Raw genomic sequence first — 18,842 nt, forward strand, 5'->3', positions numbered from 1 at the left:
GATAGAATCTTAGAATAAAACAATCAGAAGCTAAGAATGTTAGAATGAGTGAATCATAGTCTTATCATTTGTCACAGAATCTGAGGTTTAGAATTTTAGAGGCATTGAATCTCACAATCAATTGGGGGGACAGAGAATCTAACAGACGGAGAACTATTTCACCAACATAACCCCCGGAGGCGGAGAATCCTAAAATCAGAGCCACTTAAGAGCAGAATGAGTGAATGAATGAATCTACAGGGGCCTTGGGCCCAACCTCCTCCTACCCAGGGCCAGAAATCCATCGGAGCCTCCCTGACCAGTGGGGGTCCAGCTTTATCTTGCACACCTCCTGGGTCAGGGAAGCTCATGGCTTCTGGAAGCAGCTGGCACCATCTCTGGGAAGCTGTGCGTGGTAGAAAGCTCCCTCTCCCTCGGGCTTCCGTCTGCCTCCCTGACCCAGTCTCTCAGAACTAGCAGTTAAAAGTCTGGGCTTTGGAGGCAGCCAGGCTGGGTCTGCATTCCAGCTCTGTCTCTCTCTCCCAGTTGGGCACACTCCAGTTTCCTCATCTGTAAATTGGGATAATAATCCCCATGCCTGTTTACTGGCGTTGTTTTGATCACAGTGTGAACTAATGTATGTAAATTGTTCAGTGTAGGGCCTGGCAGAGGATTGGTGGTTAATCAATGGTAGCTCTTATGACTGTGATTAGGCCCTTTCTGAGTCTTGGCTGCGCCCCCGGGGGCTGTGGAGACCACTGTGCCCGCCCCCTGCCAGGCTGAATAGCCCCCAGCTTCTCTTCCTAGGACAGGTCTTGGCCCTCTGCCCATCTCTCTGCCTTGTCCGGGGCTGTTCCCACCCCTGCCTGACTCTCCTACCGGGGTGTTCACGAGGCAGAGTAGGCTGGGCGTGGCACCTGGCCCAGTAGGGCAAGCTTGCCCTGCTGTGCCCATGTGGGCCCTAGCTGGTGAGGGTGGGCTGGCGCTGGGGCCCGGATGCCAGGGCACATCTGCCTCTTTCCTTGGCCGTCCCTGTTCAAGGGGGTGGGGGGGGGGATGTGTGGGTTTGGTCATGACCCCAGCTTTTCTGGCCAGCCCCAGCTATGCACTTTCTGCCCAGGGCTCTGAGTGCCTCCCCCCCAACCCTGGAGCCCGGCACAGCCTCCTTGAGGGGGAAGAGGCTCTGCTGCCCTGGGCCTGGGTCCATCCCCAAAGATGTGTGCGCTCACGTCCTCCGTGCTCTCTGACTGCTGGATCTCTGTGTCGGCCTGTCTCATGCTCTCTCCCTCCTGCGTCTGCTGTCTCTCCATGTCCGGCCCCCTCCCGCCTCTCCTGGAATCTCTGGGGGTGCATCCCAGGCCTGTGATTCCGCGCAGATTGGGGCTGAAAGTCAACAGCATCTGCATCTGCCTCCCTCCGGGTCTTCTCTCCCACCCAGCTCTGTCCACTTGCTCAGTCTCCATGCCTGGACGCCGGCCCTGGCTCTGGCTGAGCCCCGCCCTACCGACCCCTCCCACCTCTCCTCCGCCGCGCACTGGCCCCCGCTGCAGCCCTTCTCCGCTCTGTCTCTGGTCTCTGTCTCTCTGCCGTGGGCTCCTGGCCTCTGTCTGCTTGGGGACATGGCTGAGGTCTTGGAGTTTGGCCCTCTGCCAGTCTTGGGCGTCTCACAGGCCCCAGGCCGATCGCGGGCCTGGACTCAGTAACCCCGTCCAGGGAGGGTCACTCTGATGGGCCCTCTGCTGCCGTTCTCAGGGCCTCGCTCTGGAGCTCCTGCGTGGTGCTGCCGCTGCTGGCGCTCACCTGGATGTCGGCCGTCCTGGCCATGACAGACCGGCGCTCCGTCCTCTTCCAGGCTCTCTTCGCGGTCTTCAACTCCGCGCAGGGTTTCGTCATCACTGCGGTGCACTGCTTCCTGCGCCGGGAGGTGGGGCTGGGCTTCTCCCCGCCCCTTCCCATCCGCCTCACCTGTGCGGACGGGGCGGAGCCAAGCCCCAAGGTTTGGGGAGGGGGCGCTCCTAGCTGGGTGCGGAAGCCTGTGGCCTGGGGAGGTCTTGACCTTGGCCTTTGGGCCTCTGGGGCTCCTTCTCCCCTCTGACCTTCCCCTACACTGGATGCACTTCTTTTCTTCCACACCCACCTGGGTGCCTGGGGTGGGAGGCACAGCCAGCTGTGGCCAGGGGGCCTGTGGTGGCCTAAAGCCCAGCGGGCACCCGCTGCCCCCAGGTCCAGGACGTGGTGAAGTGCCAGATGGGCGTGTGCCGGGCGGATGAAAGTGAAGACTCCCCGGACTCCTGTAAGAACGGGCAGCTGCAGATCCTGGTGAGCGAGGAGGCCGAAGCAGGCTGTGGGTGGGTTCTGAGCATGCTCCCCTCTCCAGTCCTCCTGCCCCGGGATGAGAGACAGGGAGGGGACAGAGACCGGGTTGGAGTGAGGCCCTGACACTGACAGCTTGGTGGCATCAGGCAGGTCTTTTCCCCTCTCAGTGTTCCCACCTGTTGGGTGAGGCTGGAGAAGACCCCGTCTGGGGCCGCTCTGGGCTCTGTCAGGCACTGTGCCAAGGGCAGCCCCTCTGGGTGGCTGGGGAGGGGCGAGCCCCCTCCCCCCACCCTGATACATGGATCCTCTCTCTGCCCATCTGCTCTGTTCCTCTCTGCCTATAGTCAGACTTTGAAAAGGATGTGGATCTGGCCTGTCAGACAGGTGAGTCTGCCTGAGGGCCCAGAATGGCCCCTGAGGGTGGGCGGGAAGGGAGGGCCTGTTAACGGTCTGGTTGTGGAGTTTAGTCAGAGGGCCCGAAGTTGGAGTCAGAGCTGTGAACACCACTTACTGTGTGACTTTGGGCAAAGGGCTTACTTCTTGGAGCCTTAACTGAATTAGGGGACATCAGATGCCCAGCAGGATGGTTGGTATGCAGTGGCTGTCACGTTGTTGTATGATTTCCATGCTTCGTACCAGAATCCACTTTCCACTTCTGGCTCCTGGGGAGGAGCTACCGGGCCAAGGCAGGGAAAGGAGCAAGGCCATTTTGATGGCCTTGGGGCTGTGGGGGTCAGAGGTCAGGACTGCACTGGGAGCTGACCTGTGGGAGCTAGGCCTTGGCTTCATCCCTTGCCCTGCCTTGCTGTGGGGCTCTGGGCCGGTCCGACCCCTCTTCTTAACCCATCTGGTATGTGAGAGAGTGCCTCCCGCCTAGCCATCTCTCCAGGACTCAGTTTCCTCTCCTTGGACTCAGTCCAAGCTCAGGGGCTTGGAACCCACCCAGCCTGGGCCAGGGCATCGGGGACCCCTCCTCCTCAGGACTTACCTCTCTCCCACTCCTGCCCTCAGTTCTGTTCAAGGAGGTCAACACTTGCAACCCATCTACCATCACGGGCACACTCTCCCGCCTGTCCCTGGACGAGGACGAGGAGCCCAAGTCCTGCCTCGTGGGTCCTGAGGGCGGCCTCAGCTTCTCACCGCTGCCCGGGAATATCCTGGTGCCCATGGCGGCCTCGCCAGGGCTGGGGGAGCCCCCGCCCCCGCAGGAGGCCAACCCCGTGTACATGTGTGGTGAAGGCGGCCTGCGGCAGCTGGACCTCACATGGCTGCGGCCTGAGCCGGGCTCCGAGGGGGACTACATGGTGCTGCCCCGGCGGACTCTGAGCCTGCAGCCCGGCAGTGGGGGCGGAGCTGGCGAAGAACCCCCAAGGGCCCGGCCCGAGGGCACCCCTCGGCGCGCTGCCAAGACGCTGCCCCACCCTGAAGGCTACCCCAGCTTCCTGTCTGTGGACCACTCAGGCCTGGGGCTGGGCCCTGCCTACGGGTCCCTACAGAACCCCTACGGGATGACCTTCCAGCCACCCCCGCCGACACCCAGTGCCCGCCAAATACCTGAGCCGGGGGAGCGCAGCCGGACCATGCCCCGTACTGTGCCAGGCTCCACCATGAAGCTGGGCTCCTTGGAGGTGAGGGGCTGTAGGGCGTGGGGTGGGTTGGGGGAGGCCTGCCCCCATGCGCCTCAGATGATGTCTGAGTAGCAGGCAGCAGCCAGGGAGGGACAGCAGGCGCTGCCCCCTGCCAAGCGGCTCCTTTCTACCAAGTGGCTGGGAGTGTGTACACCATGCTTTTCTTCCTCGGTGTGTGCTCCCACTGGTACAAGGGAATCCTGACTTTTCTGGACTCAGATGGGCTGGGACTCCGTGTGCAGAGGGCACACTTTTCATGCTTTCCTCCTTGCTTCGTTTCCTCCTTTGGGGTGACTGATTAGGACGGGTCTTCCTTGGAGGGGCGCAGTGTTGGGTTGTTAGGGAAGCCACATCGGGCTGGGAGCCTAGGTCGCTGAGTCTGGCAGGTCTGAGATTGGATCCGGCTACTACCGATCAGCCGTGAGGTCCGAACCTCAGTCTCCTTGTTTGTAAAGAGGGCAGCCTCTTTGTAGAGTTGTTCCGAGGACTAATTGAGTGGTATAAATGTTTGCCTCTGTGTGGAGCAAGTAGAAAGTGCTGGATAATTGGAAATTGATGCTGTTAACATCCATGAAATTAGTCTCAGGCACTGGCCCTAGGCCTCTGGTCCTTGACCCTTTCTTCCTGAAAAAAGCCCCCGAGAAAAGCCTGTCTTCCTGAGAAAAGCCCCTCTTCCTGAGAAAAGCCCCTTTGTCTCCCTGTCTGTGTGTTTTCTGTGGATGCCCCACCTTCCCTCCAGCTTCCTCAGGGAATTACTGGGAACAAGCAGGTGACAAGCAGTGGGCCACTGCAGAACTCTAGGGCATTCTAGAACCCTGGAGGGATGATGGAAACACAGATAAGGACGGGCTGGAGTCACAGCTCAGACACCGTAGGCTGCTCGTGTTTGGCCTCCGACATCTCTCCTCATCCTCCGCACAAAGGAAATTAAGTTAGCAGCTAGAGGTTTGCAAGTTTAGTTTCTCTCCCAAAAATGTTTCTTGAACATTTGGTGCCCGCTCCTGCTGCAGATGGCAGAAACAGGAAGGCGTAACAAAGACAAAACGACTCCAGAGCCAGGGAGGAGCTCGGTCGGCGTCACGGCAGGTTTTGTTCTGTGGACACCTGCCCGGGGCTGGGCCACGGAGGAGGGGCCAGTTTTGGGCTCTGTGTGTGGGAGGTAGCAATAAATGTGGCGGTGTCTTGAGGGGTCAAGGATGACGTCCAGGATTCTGGTGCAGACAACTGCAGTGGAGTGGAGGCGGAGGAATGGGTTTGGGGTGGGGAATTCGGAGTTTTTTTAGTTGGGCACAGCTGTGTGTGTGGTGCCTGTGGGCAACAGGGGACAGGAAGAGATGTCCTGCTGCCTCCAGAAAGAGAGATGTGGCCAGAACAGGGAGGGCACACGCGTGGTGGTGCTTGGTCAAGGGCACGAGAATGTCTAGGGCTGAGCATGGAGGGCCTCATGCGGGGGAAGCCAGGGATGGTGGGAAGACCAGGAAGGTGTAGTGTCATGGAGGCCAGTGGCGATGACCACGTCTGCTGGGCCCAGGACTTAGGAAGTCTTAGCTGGTGGTCTTAGCATCATCCCTGAGGGCCTTGGGGGAAGTCCCTTCCCCTCCCCGGACCCCAGTTTACCCAGTGTAACCCGGGACAGTTGATGTTGCTCTCATGAGTACTCCTGGTGCCAACACTAAGACTCTAAGTCCTCGTTCTTGAACGGCACTGTACGCTGCATAGGTGCACAGGGCCTTGAACGTGCTCTTGGGCAAGCGAGGGGCTGGAGGGGTGCAGAGGCCAGGGAGGCAAGACCTGGTTTGTCAGCAAGGCGGAGTCCAAGGAAGGACTGAAAACCGAGTCCTTGTGTTCACGGGGCAAGTGGAAGGTTCCAAGGAGAGGGGTGCCTGTGGCTGGCAGAGAATGGGGCAGGATGGGGCGAAAGGGTAGAGTCCGGGGCCCAGACGACGGACAGTTTGCTCTGTGATCCCATGTAGAAATCCATGTCTCGGTGACACTTGGCTGGAGTGTCTGTGGTGTGTCTGTGTGTGTGCACTCCCTGTGTGTCTGCCTGCAGGTCTGGGTGTGTGCGGGCCTTGCAGGAGCGGTGGGAGTGCGGGCCTGCGGTGGGGTCACACCTCAGCTCCTCATCCCCCAGGCTTCTGTCCTGTTGCTCCAGTCCCAAGGGCTCCCCTTAAGAGCTCCTGGCTCTTGGGCCCGGGCTGGCAGGGGGTGTGAGGGCAGATGTGGAGTACCAGGGCTCCTGCTCTAAAGCCCCCGCGTGCAGTTAAAACACTTTCTTCTCCTTCACTGTCTCCTTGTTGCTCCCTCCCAGCGAAAGAAGTTACGATATTCAGACCTGGACTTTGAGGTAAGCGGTGCACGTGTGTGTGTGAGTGTGTGTGTGTGAGTGTGTTGGGGGGCATCTGTCCATGTTGTCTGTCCCCAGAGGGTCCATTCCTAACATGAGCCAAAACCTCACTGCAGAGCCTGACCCAAGGACCCCAAGCACGTGGCTTCTGTGGGCATCTTCCTACCATCCCCCAATCCGAGCCCAAGCCCAGAGCTGGGAAGTCGAGGGAGAGCCGGGCCTTGTCCTAGAGGGCCAGCGGCAGGCAGAGATGTGGGGTGCCAGGATGCTGGGGAGCAGGGGTAGGGGCTAGTTCACCTTGCCCCCCGGTGCAGTCCCCTCCCCCTCCTCTGACCCCCTGCGGCTCCCAGAAGGTGATGCACACCCGGAAGCGGCACTCGGAACTCTACCACGAGCTCAACCAGAAATTCCACACTTTCGACCGCTACCGCAGCCAGTCCACAGCCAAGGTGAGGGCCCCTCCCGAGTGTTCCCTGCCCACAGCTCAGGGCCCACCCCGACACAGGGCCCCCCAGGGTCCGACCTGGACCCGTGGCCCCCGTTGCAGAGGGAGAAGCAGTGGAGTGTGTCCTCAGGTGGGACAGCCGAGTGGAGCATGTGTAGTATAAGTCCCCCGGGCTGGGTCAGAGTCAGAGTCAGGCGGGTTCTGAGGGGTTTCTTCCCTCCCAGTCCTCCTCCCCTTCCTGGGCAACCTCCGCCCACCTCACCAAGGGCCTACCCATGGCATAAGTGACAGTTCTGGGGCTGCCTGGGCATGGGGAGCCTTGCCGGGGCTCCGGCAGGATCTCGAGGAGGATGGGCACACAGAAGACATGACCCTAGGGGCCTCTCAGTACACAGGGCTCATTCCTCCAGCTCTGGAGCCAAGCAGATCCGGGTCTGAACTCTACTCAGGCGCCTGGATGCTGGGTAACTTTGGGCTTTTCTGGCCCTCTCTGGGCCTCCTCCGCTTGTCCTGCCCAACGAGCGAGAGGGTATGGGCCCATCTCCACGGGTCCTTCCCACTGCCTCTCACAGGAGAAGCCCAGCCCTGGGGAGCATCCCAGCTTGTCCCAACAGCGGAGACACCAGAGCTGGAGCACCTTCAAGTCGATGACGTTGGGCTCGCTTCCCCCCAAGCCCCGAGAACGGCTGGGCTTGCACCGAGCAGCCGCCTGGGAGCCCGCAGAGCCACCTGATGGTGACTTCCAGACAGAGGTGTGAGTGCACACCGGACTGCCCACTGCGTATAAATATATATATCTCTCTATTTTCACACTCCACTTTGGAACCACCCAGGAGCCGGCGCCCCCTCCCCTCTCCCGAGGGCTGGGCAGGGAGGCGCAGTGGACTCAGCCGGGCTGGGGGAGCCAGACACGGCATGGCCTGGGGGGGCCATGGCCCTTCCCTGTTTCTCAGAGGCCCCCCATCTTCACCCCAGCTGTCTGTCCCTGTCCCGGGCTGGGGAGGGGGGAGGGAAACTTTGTCGGGAATAAACTTCACTCTGTGGATTTTGCTGCCGAGCTGTTTGCTTCCCGCGGGTGAAGGCCCAGCCCCGGGACCCCAGTTTTGTTCCCCTGTCTCCTTGGTTCACCTCACTGGGTCTCCTCCAGTTGTATTATGGGTTCAGGCCTACCCTGACTGGGAGGGGGCACCTGGGCTCTGACTCTGTCTTTGCCCCTGACTCCCTGGGTGACCTTGGGCACATCCTGTCTCCTGTCAGGGCCTGGGTTGGGGTAAGCAGATTGGGAATGTGGGATGGGGCCCCTGGCAGCTGGCCTTCCCCCTTGGCTGTGGTGGTCATGGTTACTATTCCCTGGGACTCACAGGCCAGACTGCCAGGGCTGGAGCCAAGGCAGAGCATAGTGACCTTGGTTTCTGTGAAATAGGGCTGGTAATAGTACCCACCTCACAGGGTTGTTGAGAGGATGAGGCATGTTAATATGAGCAAAGCGCTGAGCGAGGGCCTGGCGCGGGAGACACTTCTAAAGGCTTTTATCTATTATCTCTTGGCACTTGGTCTCGAGCTGTGCTCTGTGCTAGGAGCTTCGGACACACAACCCCTGATCCCTCAGAATAACTGGAAGGTTTTAGGTCTCTGGGTGGGAAAACGAGGCCAGAATTGGGAAGTGATTTGCTCAAGGCCACTATCAGAGTCAGAGCTGGGATTTGCAGCCCAGGCTCCGTGGGCAGCGGAGCCGCCCTCCATCTTTATCAGTCTCCCCCTGACAGGACAAGAAGCTGGAGTTCAACTCCCTGGGACCTGAGCTTCCTGGCTGCAGGGGAGCGGCAGGGCGCTGGGTGGCCATGGAGCCTCGGGGTCCAGGGCACTGGGTGGCCATGGAGCCTCGGGGTCCAGGGCTCAGGGTGGGTGTAGAGGGGAGGGGCCAGAGGGCCAGGGTGGGAGGCTTGTGCTGGGTTGTATTCCTCACACATCGCCCGAGTGGATGGTGGCGCCCAGGAAGAAGAGGTGTAGGATTGGCACATGGAAATGTCTTAGAGGGTGGGCAGTGGCACTCCTGTGGTCAGGCAGCATTGGGAAGGGGCCACGGGTGCGGCTGCCAGCCTGGTCATTCAGCAGCACAGGCACCCCTGGGCCACTCCCCAGGGACCCAGTCTCGGGGTGGTCAACCCTTCAGAGGGAGGGGTTAGGTGCTGTGGGAGCCTAGATGGGGGAGAAGGGGGGAGGGACTGGCTGTTGCGGCAGGGGTCACAGCTAAAAGCCCCTGGAGGAGGGGCTGGCCACAAGGTCCAGGCTCCCTCAGTCTTCTCTGAATCCTGCCTGCTGTGGGCCTGGTCAGAGGAGCAGCAGCAGAGTCCTCAGACCTGTGCCTCTAGGCCCTGGGCTCTTCCAGGCCTCCCTGCTACCCCCCGCCCCCGGCAGCCCAGGCACACACAGTGCACAGGGCTCTCTCAGGAACGACCTCATTTGAGACTTCAAGGTAGGTACTGTGACTCCCCCATTTGACAGATGAGAAAATCAGGGCTCAGAGAGGGGACATGACTTTCCCAAACACACACCTTGTAAGTGACTATACTGGGGCCTGTGACTGTGAGTGGCAGACTCTTGATCCCAGCCAGCCTGCATAAAAGAGAACTTTGTTCACTCAGGAGTTGCAAGCTGCAGGGAAGATAGTGGCGGGCATGTGTAGCTGTCCATAGGTCTTGTGACCCAGGGTGAGAGTGCCTCCAGATGTTCTGTGCCTTATAGCTGCTCTGTGTCAGCTTCATTCTTTTAGGCAAGCTTCCTCACTCCCCGCAACTAGGCTTCCTAGCTCCCGTCACTGGCTTTGCCCCCAGAGAGGAAGAAACTTTCTCATAAATTCCAATCAGAAACTCCCCAAGGAAGGGCTGTGCATGGCCCAGGTAGAGGTTGGGGTGCTGTGATGGGCGTGGCTGGCATAAACAAAGCCCCTGGCCTTGACTTTGGACCAGCAGTGCCAACCACCGCCCCTCCCCGCCCCCGCCCAACCACGGGCCAGGCTTTCCTTTGAGCTACCACCTAGTGTCTTCTCAGTGTCTTTCCTATATTCCCGTCTCCTTTCTTCCTGGCTCTGGGCTTCGCTGGCCACCAGGGGTTCTCTGGGGCTGAGCTACCATGCACTTGCCCCTCCCCTCTTGTGGTTTCTCGCCCTGTGTCTGGATTAAGGCAGCTTAGTATTCACCTTGTTGATTCTGCTCAAGCAGCAACCACAGCTGTAGCACAGAGGCTCCCAAGGCAGGAGACTCACATCTGTGGTCGGGGCCAGAGCTTTCCTGGGCTGAGGCTCTGTGCTTTTTGGCCCCCGCAGTCCTCACTCCCCCAGGCACTGCCTAGCAGCAGCAGGTGTGACCTTAGACAGGCCCTATCAGCCTTGAGTTTCCTTATCTGTAGGCCTGATAGCCCTTCTTTTAGGGCTGATAGCAATCAACCTGTCATTTCTTTCCTGTACTTGAATCTGTCCGCTCATCATCCTCCTTATTCTCTCTGCCTCCTGTCTCCAGGATTTTGTCCACCTGGCCTGCCCATTGCCCTGCCCAGAAGCCTCCTAGGGATCCTAGAATTAGCCTAGAATTCAAGGCCCTTGGTGATGTGACCCTTGTCTACCTCTCCTAACCTGTCTCTCTCACCTCTGTGCCTAGGCACATGCCATTTCTTCTGCTTGGAACTCCCTCCTGCTCGCACTGGCAAATCCCTTCACCCTTCTAGATCCAGCCCAAGTGGCCCATCTATGAAGCCATCCCTGAACCCCCCATCTCAGACCTCGCATGCACTTTCACTGTCACACTGCTCACAGAACTGGTGATATTCACGTTGATGTGGTTCATGTTTGTGAGCTCAGTCGAGGGCTCCAGAGTAGGCATCAGCAGATCTTTACTGACTGAACAGAGGGAATGCACAAACCAGCCTTGGTTTCTTTATCTGCAGAATGAAGATATCGATAATTACTATCCAGCCTTCCTCGCTGGTATTATTCCTGGGGAGCATTTTGCTGGTGACATGTACACAGTACCAGGCCCAGAGGGGGAGCCAGGGCGCTGTCCAGGGTGCTGAAAGGGACAGGCCACCCTCCCAAGAGATAGGACAGCCCCAGAGGCTCACCCAAGTTCAGCCGCAGCTTCCCTTGCCTTCCGGGCCATGGCAGGGTCATGGGTGAGCAAACCAGCCCTACCTTTGTAAGAACAGACCCTGGGACAATGTCCAACAAGAAAATGAAAATTACATATGCAATTGTAAATTCCAAATTCTCTAGTAGCCATTTTTAAAAAGAGGTGAGATTTATTTTATTTGTTTGTTTGTTTTTAAAGATTTTATTACCTATTTGTCAAAGAGAGAGAGAACACAAGCAAGGGGAGCATCAGGCAGAAGGAGAAGCAGGTTCCCTGCTGAGCACGGAGCCTGATGGGGGACTCAGTCCCAGGACCCGGGGATCATGACCTGAGCCAAAGGGAGATGCTTAACAAACTAAGCCACCCAGGCACCTGAGATTTTTAAAAAATAATATATTTAGCCCAATATACAGAAAACATCATTTCAACACATACTCCATAAATTACCAATGACATACTTTTTGTTCTTTTTCATACTAAGTCTTTGAAATCTAGTGTTCGTTTCACATGAACAGCACATCTCAGTTCAACCTGGTGACATTCTGAGTCTTCAGTAACCATGTGTGGCTAGTGGCTACCATACTGGATGGCACAGCTCTAGTTAGAATAAAGACAGTGACCTTGGACAAGTTAGTTTAGTGTCATCTGTGGAAAGGAGGTCACAAGTACCACTTGCCTCACTGGGTCATGGTGAGGGTTCAAGAAGGTGACGCAAGGAAGAGTCCCAGCACAGTACCAGCATGAAGTAGGTCTTAAGTCAGTGTTCCTAGAATCTAGGTATTCAGGGGATATAGGTGGACAGGGAGGGGGTGTCCCAAGGAGACCTTTCCCTTACCTCACAGCCTGTCTTCCTTCCTTCTACCTGCAGCCCCAGACCCTGGGAGAAGGGAGGCAGGTTAGGACTGGCACTTGAACAGACATAAAACTTGGTAGGGTTTAATTCACTTCATTAGGCACCAATTAAAAAGAAATTAGGTGATCAAGGAGGCCTGAGGGAGACTCTGGGTGCAGGATGCTGTGAACTTCTGCCTCTCTGGACTTAGTTCCCTCAAGGCTTCTTGCCTACTGTGGCAGTTCATGGGGTCACACAGTTGGGCTTTTTAGGGCCAGTCCCTAGCACCCCCTGTTATTCTTCCCTGCACTTCTCCAAGGCCACCAACCCCAGGAAGACCCCTACCCTCTCAGGCCCTCAACATACATCTTAATGTCCAGGGCAGGGGAGCCTCCCATAAGGGCTTTGGTGTGCAGGCTAGTGGGAAGTCAAGAAGGGTGTCAAGCCGGGCACCGGCATGATCAGATTTATTTATTAACAGGATTGCACTGAGTGGATGGGAAATGGATAGGGGTGGGTTATTAACGAAGAGTAAGGATGGATGCAGAGAGACCAGTGAGGGGACCATCCACGAAGGGAACTTAGAGTAGAGGGGGCACGGAATTTATATGTATGTAGTGGGTGGAGTTGTCGGCCCCTGATATAGACAGTATGGGAAGGAGCCAAGGACAACTCATGGGCTTCTTTCTTATGATGTGCCATTAGATTTGGAGCACCAGAAGAGAACCAGCTTTGGGGGAGACACATTATGACTTTGGCCTTGAGTGTGTTAACCTGGAAATACCTTGGAGGTGGTCAAAGGGGAATTTCAAGTAGGAAGTAGGTGGTCAGACTCACGGAAGTGGAACACAGAGCTGGACTAGGGTCATGGGTGCGGCAAGAGGCCATATTGGAGTAGGCTATAGAGTGAGCAGGAGGTAAAGAAATGAAGACGGTATAGACAACTCTTGCAGTGGGGCTACGAAAAGGGACAGGAAGCTTAGGGTCCGCTGTAGGGTCTGAAGGTAAATTAGCTGGTAAGGATGATGGAATATTTCCAAGCAATGAAGAGGTCATCCTTACCCTGTCCCCAAGATCCTACATAATGACAGACCAAAAATAACCAGCTCTGCCATTCGGGGAGGCAGGGTCCTGAGACCTGGGAATGGATATCATCATGGAGATTGATTCTACTCATTTATTGGGCTGCAGGCCAGTGGCAAGTCCTGCAGAGCAGATGGAGGGTAGAGGTGGGTGTTCAACAAAACCTCAGCTCTAAGACCTCTGGGAGGAGGAAACTTTGGATTCCCCCGGGGGTTCCCAGGGTACAAGATGGAGATACAGGCATGTGCCCAGGGCTCTCTGCAGCCCTCTCTGCCTGGTCAGGAGGAGCAGTGGGGAGCCCTCCCCCCAAGCCTCCCCGCTGGGCTTGCTCCAGGCTGGTGTGTCCCCATTCCCTGCAGTGCATGGCAGAGCCCCAGCCATCAATCCAGGCATCCCTAGAGTCAACCAGGAAAGTCAATATTTAATTTGGGCATCATGTTAATGCTATTGATCGCTGCCTCCCCTTCTCCGCTTCCTCAGGCTCATTTGTCACTTCCCACCCACTGGGGGTTGCGGGGATGGAGTGTGCTAGAGCCCAGTGGAGGCAGAGCTTACTCCGGGGTTGCCTTGGGGAAACTGGACTGCACGTGGGGGTGCTGCTCTGAGCCACCCGCCTTCCCATTCTCCCTGAGAATCTCTGATCTGCTTTGTTTGAGTTTCCAGAACCCTGTCTCCAGGGAGTGCATTGAGGTGGGGAAGGGAGGTCAATGTTCCTCCCCCGAGGGGACTGAGTCTAATTCCCTACAGGGTCCATAAGCAGAGCATGTGTGGTTGGCATTGAATGATGGATAGAACCTGTGAAGTCCGCCACTGTGGGAGTAAGTAAGAAGTAAAAGTGAATCCTAGGACCCAGAGCTCAAGCCCAGAGCTTCTGTTCAAGCTTTTGGAGACCCTCTGTGTCCCTAGCACTGTGTCTATATAATGCTGTGGGACCCACATGGAGACCTGGAGACAAAGGTAAGCCCTGGGAATGGCTTAGGAGTGCTTTGAGCTTAGAGATCAGCGGGCATCTAAAGAGGCTGAGCCCATTGTAGAGCCCACCACAAGGCTGAGCTGGGTTCAGCGCCACAGTTCATTCTTCTCATCTCTGGGAATCAGATCTGGACAGATAGGCTGTGCCTCTTGGTGCTCTTGCCTTGTCTGGCCCACCCAGAGGAGGAGGGGAATGAAGTCAGCTTGGGGGCCAGTCTCATGTTAAATTGCAACTTGATCTCCACTTGCTGAGTGACTGCAAGTTAAACAACCTTTCTGAGCCCTAGATTCTTCCTCTGAGAAGTTTCTTGGTGCCTTGGTTACTTTGTACAGTTTTCAGAGGGTCAGAGATGGGCAGGGGCATCAAAGCCTTGGTGGCCCAGGGGGTGGCATGGGTTCTTGCACTGAGCCCCTGCCACATCAGGCGCAGCCTTGAGGAACTGCCAACAGTGCTTCTGTGGGCCACTTGCTATCAGGCCTGGGCCACTGGGGCCACTTTGGCATTTGACGTTGTCCTGAGCTCAAAGCCAAGACCATATCACTGAGGGGACCATTGGGTCAGGCCTGCCTTCTAGCATGGTTGACCCAAGGGTCAGATAATCCAGCTTGGGGCACCTGCAAGCCAGCAGCAACACACACACACACACACACACACAGAAAGAAATTCTGCTTCGATGAACTTATCCAGAATTTTGCAATTGAAAAATCCCCAAAAAGAAGTTGTTTCCATTTCAGCATGCTTGTAAGTATTATGCTTCACAGAATAGTATTATTTCTATTATGAATTATGTATGAAGAACACCAGATTCTTTTCAGTGGGCAGGGCTCCTAAATATATTAATCTTGCTCAGATGACTCCCATCTGAGCTGCCTGAGGACTCCCCAGTGGCCCAGCTCACCCACTCTGAGCCACTCACTTATTCAAGCCTTGAGCCAGGACAGCCTGAACCGGCCATTCATTCATTCAGCAAACATTGTCTGATGCCAGCTCATGCCAAGCCCTGTGCTGGGAACTGATGATATGATGAGGAGGAAGACATAGTCTTTAAGAAGGATACCAAGAGGGCGCCTAGGTGGCTCAGTCGCTAAGTGTCTGCCTTTGGCTCATGTCATGATCCTGGAGTCCCCAGACTGACTCCCACATTGGGCTCCCTGCTCATCGGGGAGCCTGCTTCTCCCTCTCCCTCTGCTGTTCCCCCTACTTGTGCACTCCATCTGTCAAATAATAAAATCTCTCTCAAAAAAAAAAAAAAATAAAGAAGGATACCAAGGAGAAGAGGCACAGAGAGAAAGGATAGATTTGGTTTCCTCTACCCAGAACCTTCTAGGGGCATTCCCTTGCTCTCAGAATAAAGTTAAGGCTCCCTACTGTGTCCAAAGCTCTGATGTGTCCCCTGCCACTCTCTCCTCACTGATGGAGCTCTAGCTATGTGGCTTCCTTTTTCCTCCTCAAATACATTTCATGCTTTCACCTACCCCAGGGCCTTTGTATGTGCTGTACTCTCTGCTTGAAACGTTCTTTCCTAGTTATCTGCTTTGCTGGCTCCTCATCTTTTGATTGAAGCCATCCCCTCAGAAAGGCCTTCCTTACATACACTTTGCCCCTCTGAGTCATTTTGTATCCCATCAGCCTAATATTTCCTTAGTACTGCTTTTTGAAACTACAGCACCTGTTTCCTGTTTGTTGTCTGTCTCCCCCACTAGACTGCGAACCTCTGAGTGCAGGACAGGGTGATATTCATTGACATATATGTCGCTGCTTGGCACATGATGTGAACTTAAGAGCCATTGTTGAATGGATGAAGGAATGAATGTGGAGTTTAAGGTTCCCATAGGACGTCAAGTGGGGGACACCTGGAGCTAAATCTCTGGCTCTTCATACCACAGGCTGGCCGTGTCTGTGTCTAGACCTGGGGGTGGAGGGAGGGTATTGCACGCGCAAGCCTGGGAAGGACAAAGCCCCATGGGACACCAGCCTCAGGCCATGCATATTGCAGGAGGCTCATTCCTTGCATATTAACTTGCTGCTGGACTGGCATCTCTGGCTCCTGCTGAATTTCTCACTGTCAGGGCCAGTGGTTGATTGGGGAGGGGGGTTGGGTGGACAGGATCAACATCCAGAAGACCATGCACGCCTTTGCACACGTGCCCCCATATAGGCAAGGACTTGCTCTCAGGTGGCCGCGCACGGGGATCTACAGGTGCAGCTGCACATCTGAGCATGCTCTGCCTTTGGCCAGCCGGCAGGACACACAGGTGAATGGTCTTCCATGCACCATCACTGCCCTACCCAGCTGAGAGAAAGAAGGGCCATGAGAGACCATTGCATTCCACTCCCACCCCCATAGGGCAGTGAGGAAAAACAAGGCCCACAGAGGGGAGAGGTGGCTCGAGATTACATCGTGAGTCCGTGGAGGGTCAGGACTAAGGTTCAGTGAACAGTGAGCATTTCTGGAAAGCCTACGGTGTACATGGCAGGGTGCGGGGCACTAAAGAAACCGCCACCTGGGAGCCGGGGCTAGGGGGAAGAGGGAGTCTGACCTCCGACGTGAGCAGTCCGCTCCAGAGCCGGAGGGGTCTCCTCTGCCTTTGTGGGGAGTACATTAGGGAAGTCTTCTTAAGGAAGGAAATGCTTGTGCTGAGCTTTGAAGACTGATTGAAAACTCAGTAGGTGGAGAAAGGGGCAGGGGCCAGGTAACCAAAGGAGGCACGGGCCTGAAACAGGCTGGCAGGTCTGGGAAGCTGTGAATCCTGTGGTTTGGTTGGAGAGGAGAGGAGAGTGCAGAGTAGGGGTGGAGTGAGGGGAGGAGATGGGCTGCCTTGATGAGGCGGTGAGGGAGAAGGGTTCTGATCACAGTGGGCCTTGCTGGACAGGATAGGAGTTTGGATTTTATTCTGAGGGTTGCAGGGGAATCACTGAAACGGACATAGGTTTTAGGAAGATTTCTGTAGCTACCAAGGAAAAGTGAATTCAGCATATGTATTTTGAGCACTTACTATGTGCCAGGCACCCTGCTAAGTCCCAACAATTCAGTTCAGGATGGGGCACAGTCCCAGCCCCGTGGTGCAGATACAACAGACAGGTGCGCCAGGGAGAAATCTTGGCGGACAAACTCAAGAAACACTCCATTTCTGTATTCTTGTTAAGTCAGCTCCAATCTGACCCACGCTAAGCCCTGTCCTACAAGTTGGCAGCAAATGCAATCTCAACCATCCCTGGGGTCCCTTTGCCACCTCCTCCAGAGTCTTGCACAAGGACCTGTTGTCCCACTGGGGCTAAGCAGGGAGGAGGCAGCACCTGTCTTCCGGCAACCTCAATCACAGAGATGCCCATTGTCTCGGTTCATGTGGTCGCTCAAGGTTCGAGGCTTGGCAACTCAGCCATTCCTCTGCCAGTTTGGAGCACTGAGGCTAGAACCTAGTGCCTGGGCTCCTTCTCTGTGCCCTCTCCCTACCCCCGTGCACCACTCTCAGTCCTCCACAGCTCCTGCCACCAGTCAGGGGTGGGGCTGCTGGACACACATCCCTACCACTCCTAGGATCCCCCTTCTGCCCACTCTGCAGCTAGCTGCTCTGCCTCTGTTCTCAGCCCTCACTGGCCCTCCTCTTCTCCCCATCCCTTGGGAATACCCAGCACAGTCACTTCCAGAAGGTTAGCTTTTTCCAAAGTCAGGATGAGCCATCAGACTTCAAACAACTGTTGTGTTCAGCCCTGCACACTTCCCCGAGGCTAGGAAAACCAAAGGGCTGGGCTATCAGCATGGAACTGGGAGGGGAGCAAAACAATGAACATCTCTATAAATTATCCTGTCACAGGAGTGCATAAGTGATGAGACCCAGGCAGTGACGCTCTGAGAGGGGCAGGGAGGCACCCAGGACTGTGGGAACTCAGACAAGGGACACCAAACTCATTCTGAGAGGGGGCCAGGAATGGCCTCCCAAGGAGCAGAGTTTCTGCCAGCCTGAGTCTTGAGAACAGCAAGGAAGAGTGTTCCGGGAGAAAGGAACAGCAGGTGGGAAGGACTCTTGGTGAGCGCCAGCAGGAATGTGTGAAGAACTGACAGCTGGCCTGTGTGAAGGAGATGGGGTTAAGTGGTGAAAAGCCTCCCAAGTCCCCAGCCAAGGTCTGGCTGTTCATCTTGATCATAAAAAAAATCTTTGAAAGATATTAATCAAGGAAGTGACAGGACCAGATTTCTGATTCAGAAACTCTAGTTGGCTAGCAGTAGAAGAATGGAGGGGGAAAGGGGAAAGTTGGAGGCAAGGGCAGCAGTTGGCGGGAACTGCAGAGATCCAGGCAAAGGAGGGCAGCTGCCTGAACCCCCGGGGTGGTGGCCTCGCTGGACAGAAGGGGACACCATCCATATGGATAGGGGAGAGGGGAGGACAGAGCTTCAAATGACTATCTGGGGCGAATCCCTGAGATGGAGCAGATTGGGTTGGGGAGGATGGTGGCGGTAGGGGTCAGCAGGACCGCCAGGGAGAGGAAGGATTCAAAGTGCAAAGAACACCTCCCCCTCACCCCAACTCTGCATCCCCTCTGCGATTCCCAAACTTCCCACTAGATGGAGGGCTGGTGCTAAGAGACCAGCTCCTCCCCCCCCCAACAATCCTCTACCCCCTCCCCCCTCCCCCCACCCAGGGATTGGCCTTCACTTGGGCCTCTCCAAACCCTGAACTCGCCAAGAGAACTCAAGCATTTGGGGCAATCAGCTGCCCCCACGCCCCAGCACTCAACCTCTAGGGTCCAGTGGTGGGGGTATCAGTCCAAAGACGTCTGCCTCAGGTGCCTCAGCATACCGCTCTGTGCCCGCGAATACAGTAGTGTTTCTGTGTTTCGAGGGGCCTCAGCCACTTGGGCCTCAAAAAGCGCCGGGCTCCCACAGATACGCCCTCAGCTTAGAGACCTCCCTGTCAATGGCGTTGTGGTTGACCGCCACCCCCCGACGCTCTCCTTTTCCCCGACCCCATGCTGGGGGAGGAGGCACCCATTCCTGTCTCTTCAGTCCCGGCCTCCCGAGGCAGGCCCAGGTCCAGTCCCAGGCCGTCAGACGCCTGGCATCTAGGCCTTTCTGGACCTTGGAGGCAGGATGCAAGGTTGGCCAGGGCCCGACGG

The 18,842-nt window shown here is 56.4% G+C and overlaps 1 protein-coding gene across 10 annotated transcripts in view; it reads left to right on the forward strand.

Annotated features, from left to right (window-relative positions):
- ADGRB2 (adhesion G protein-coupled receptor B2) overlaps window positions 1-7,473 on the forward strand; it is a gene marked incomplete at both ends in the record, with an annotated part of 32,896 nt that extends 25,423 nt beyond the window's left edge. For 5 of the 10 annotated variants that reach the window (XM_080802477.1, XM_080802480.1, XM_080802482.1 and 2 more), the window contains 7 exons: window positions 1,732-1,903; window positions 2,203-2,298; window positions 2,640-2,679; window positions 3,307-3,923; window positions 6,235-6,270; window positions 6,621-6,719; window positions 7,288-7,473. In XM_080802477.1, coding sequence (XP_080658603.1) covers window positions 1,732-1,903; window positions 2,203-2,298; window positions 2,640-2,679; window positions 3,307-3,923; window positions 6,235-6,270; window positions 6,621-6,719; window positions 7,288-7,473 — 1,246 coding nt within the window. Of the gene's footprint in view, window positions 1-1,302; window positions 1,327-1,692; window positions 1,904-2,202; window positions 2,299-2,639; window positions 2,680-3,306; window positions 3,924-6,234; window positions 6,271-6,620; window positions 6,720-6,817; window positions 6,875-7,287 lie in introns of all 10 variants that reach the window. The other 5 variants (XM_080802486.1, XM_080802478.1, XM_080802485.1 and 2 more) reach the window with 4 other exon arrangements.
- Window positions 7,474-18,842: the final 11,369 nt, after the last annotated feature.

The sequence above is a fragment of the Martes martes genome (genome assembly GCF_963455335.1).
Source record: "Martes martes genome assembly, chromosome: 4".
NCBI classification, from domain to species: Eukaryota; Metazoa; Chordata; class Mammalia; order Carnivora; family Mustelidae; genus Martes; species Martes martes.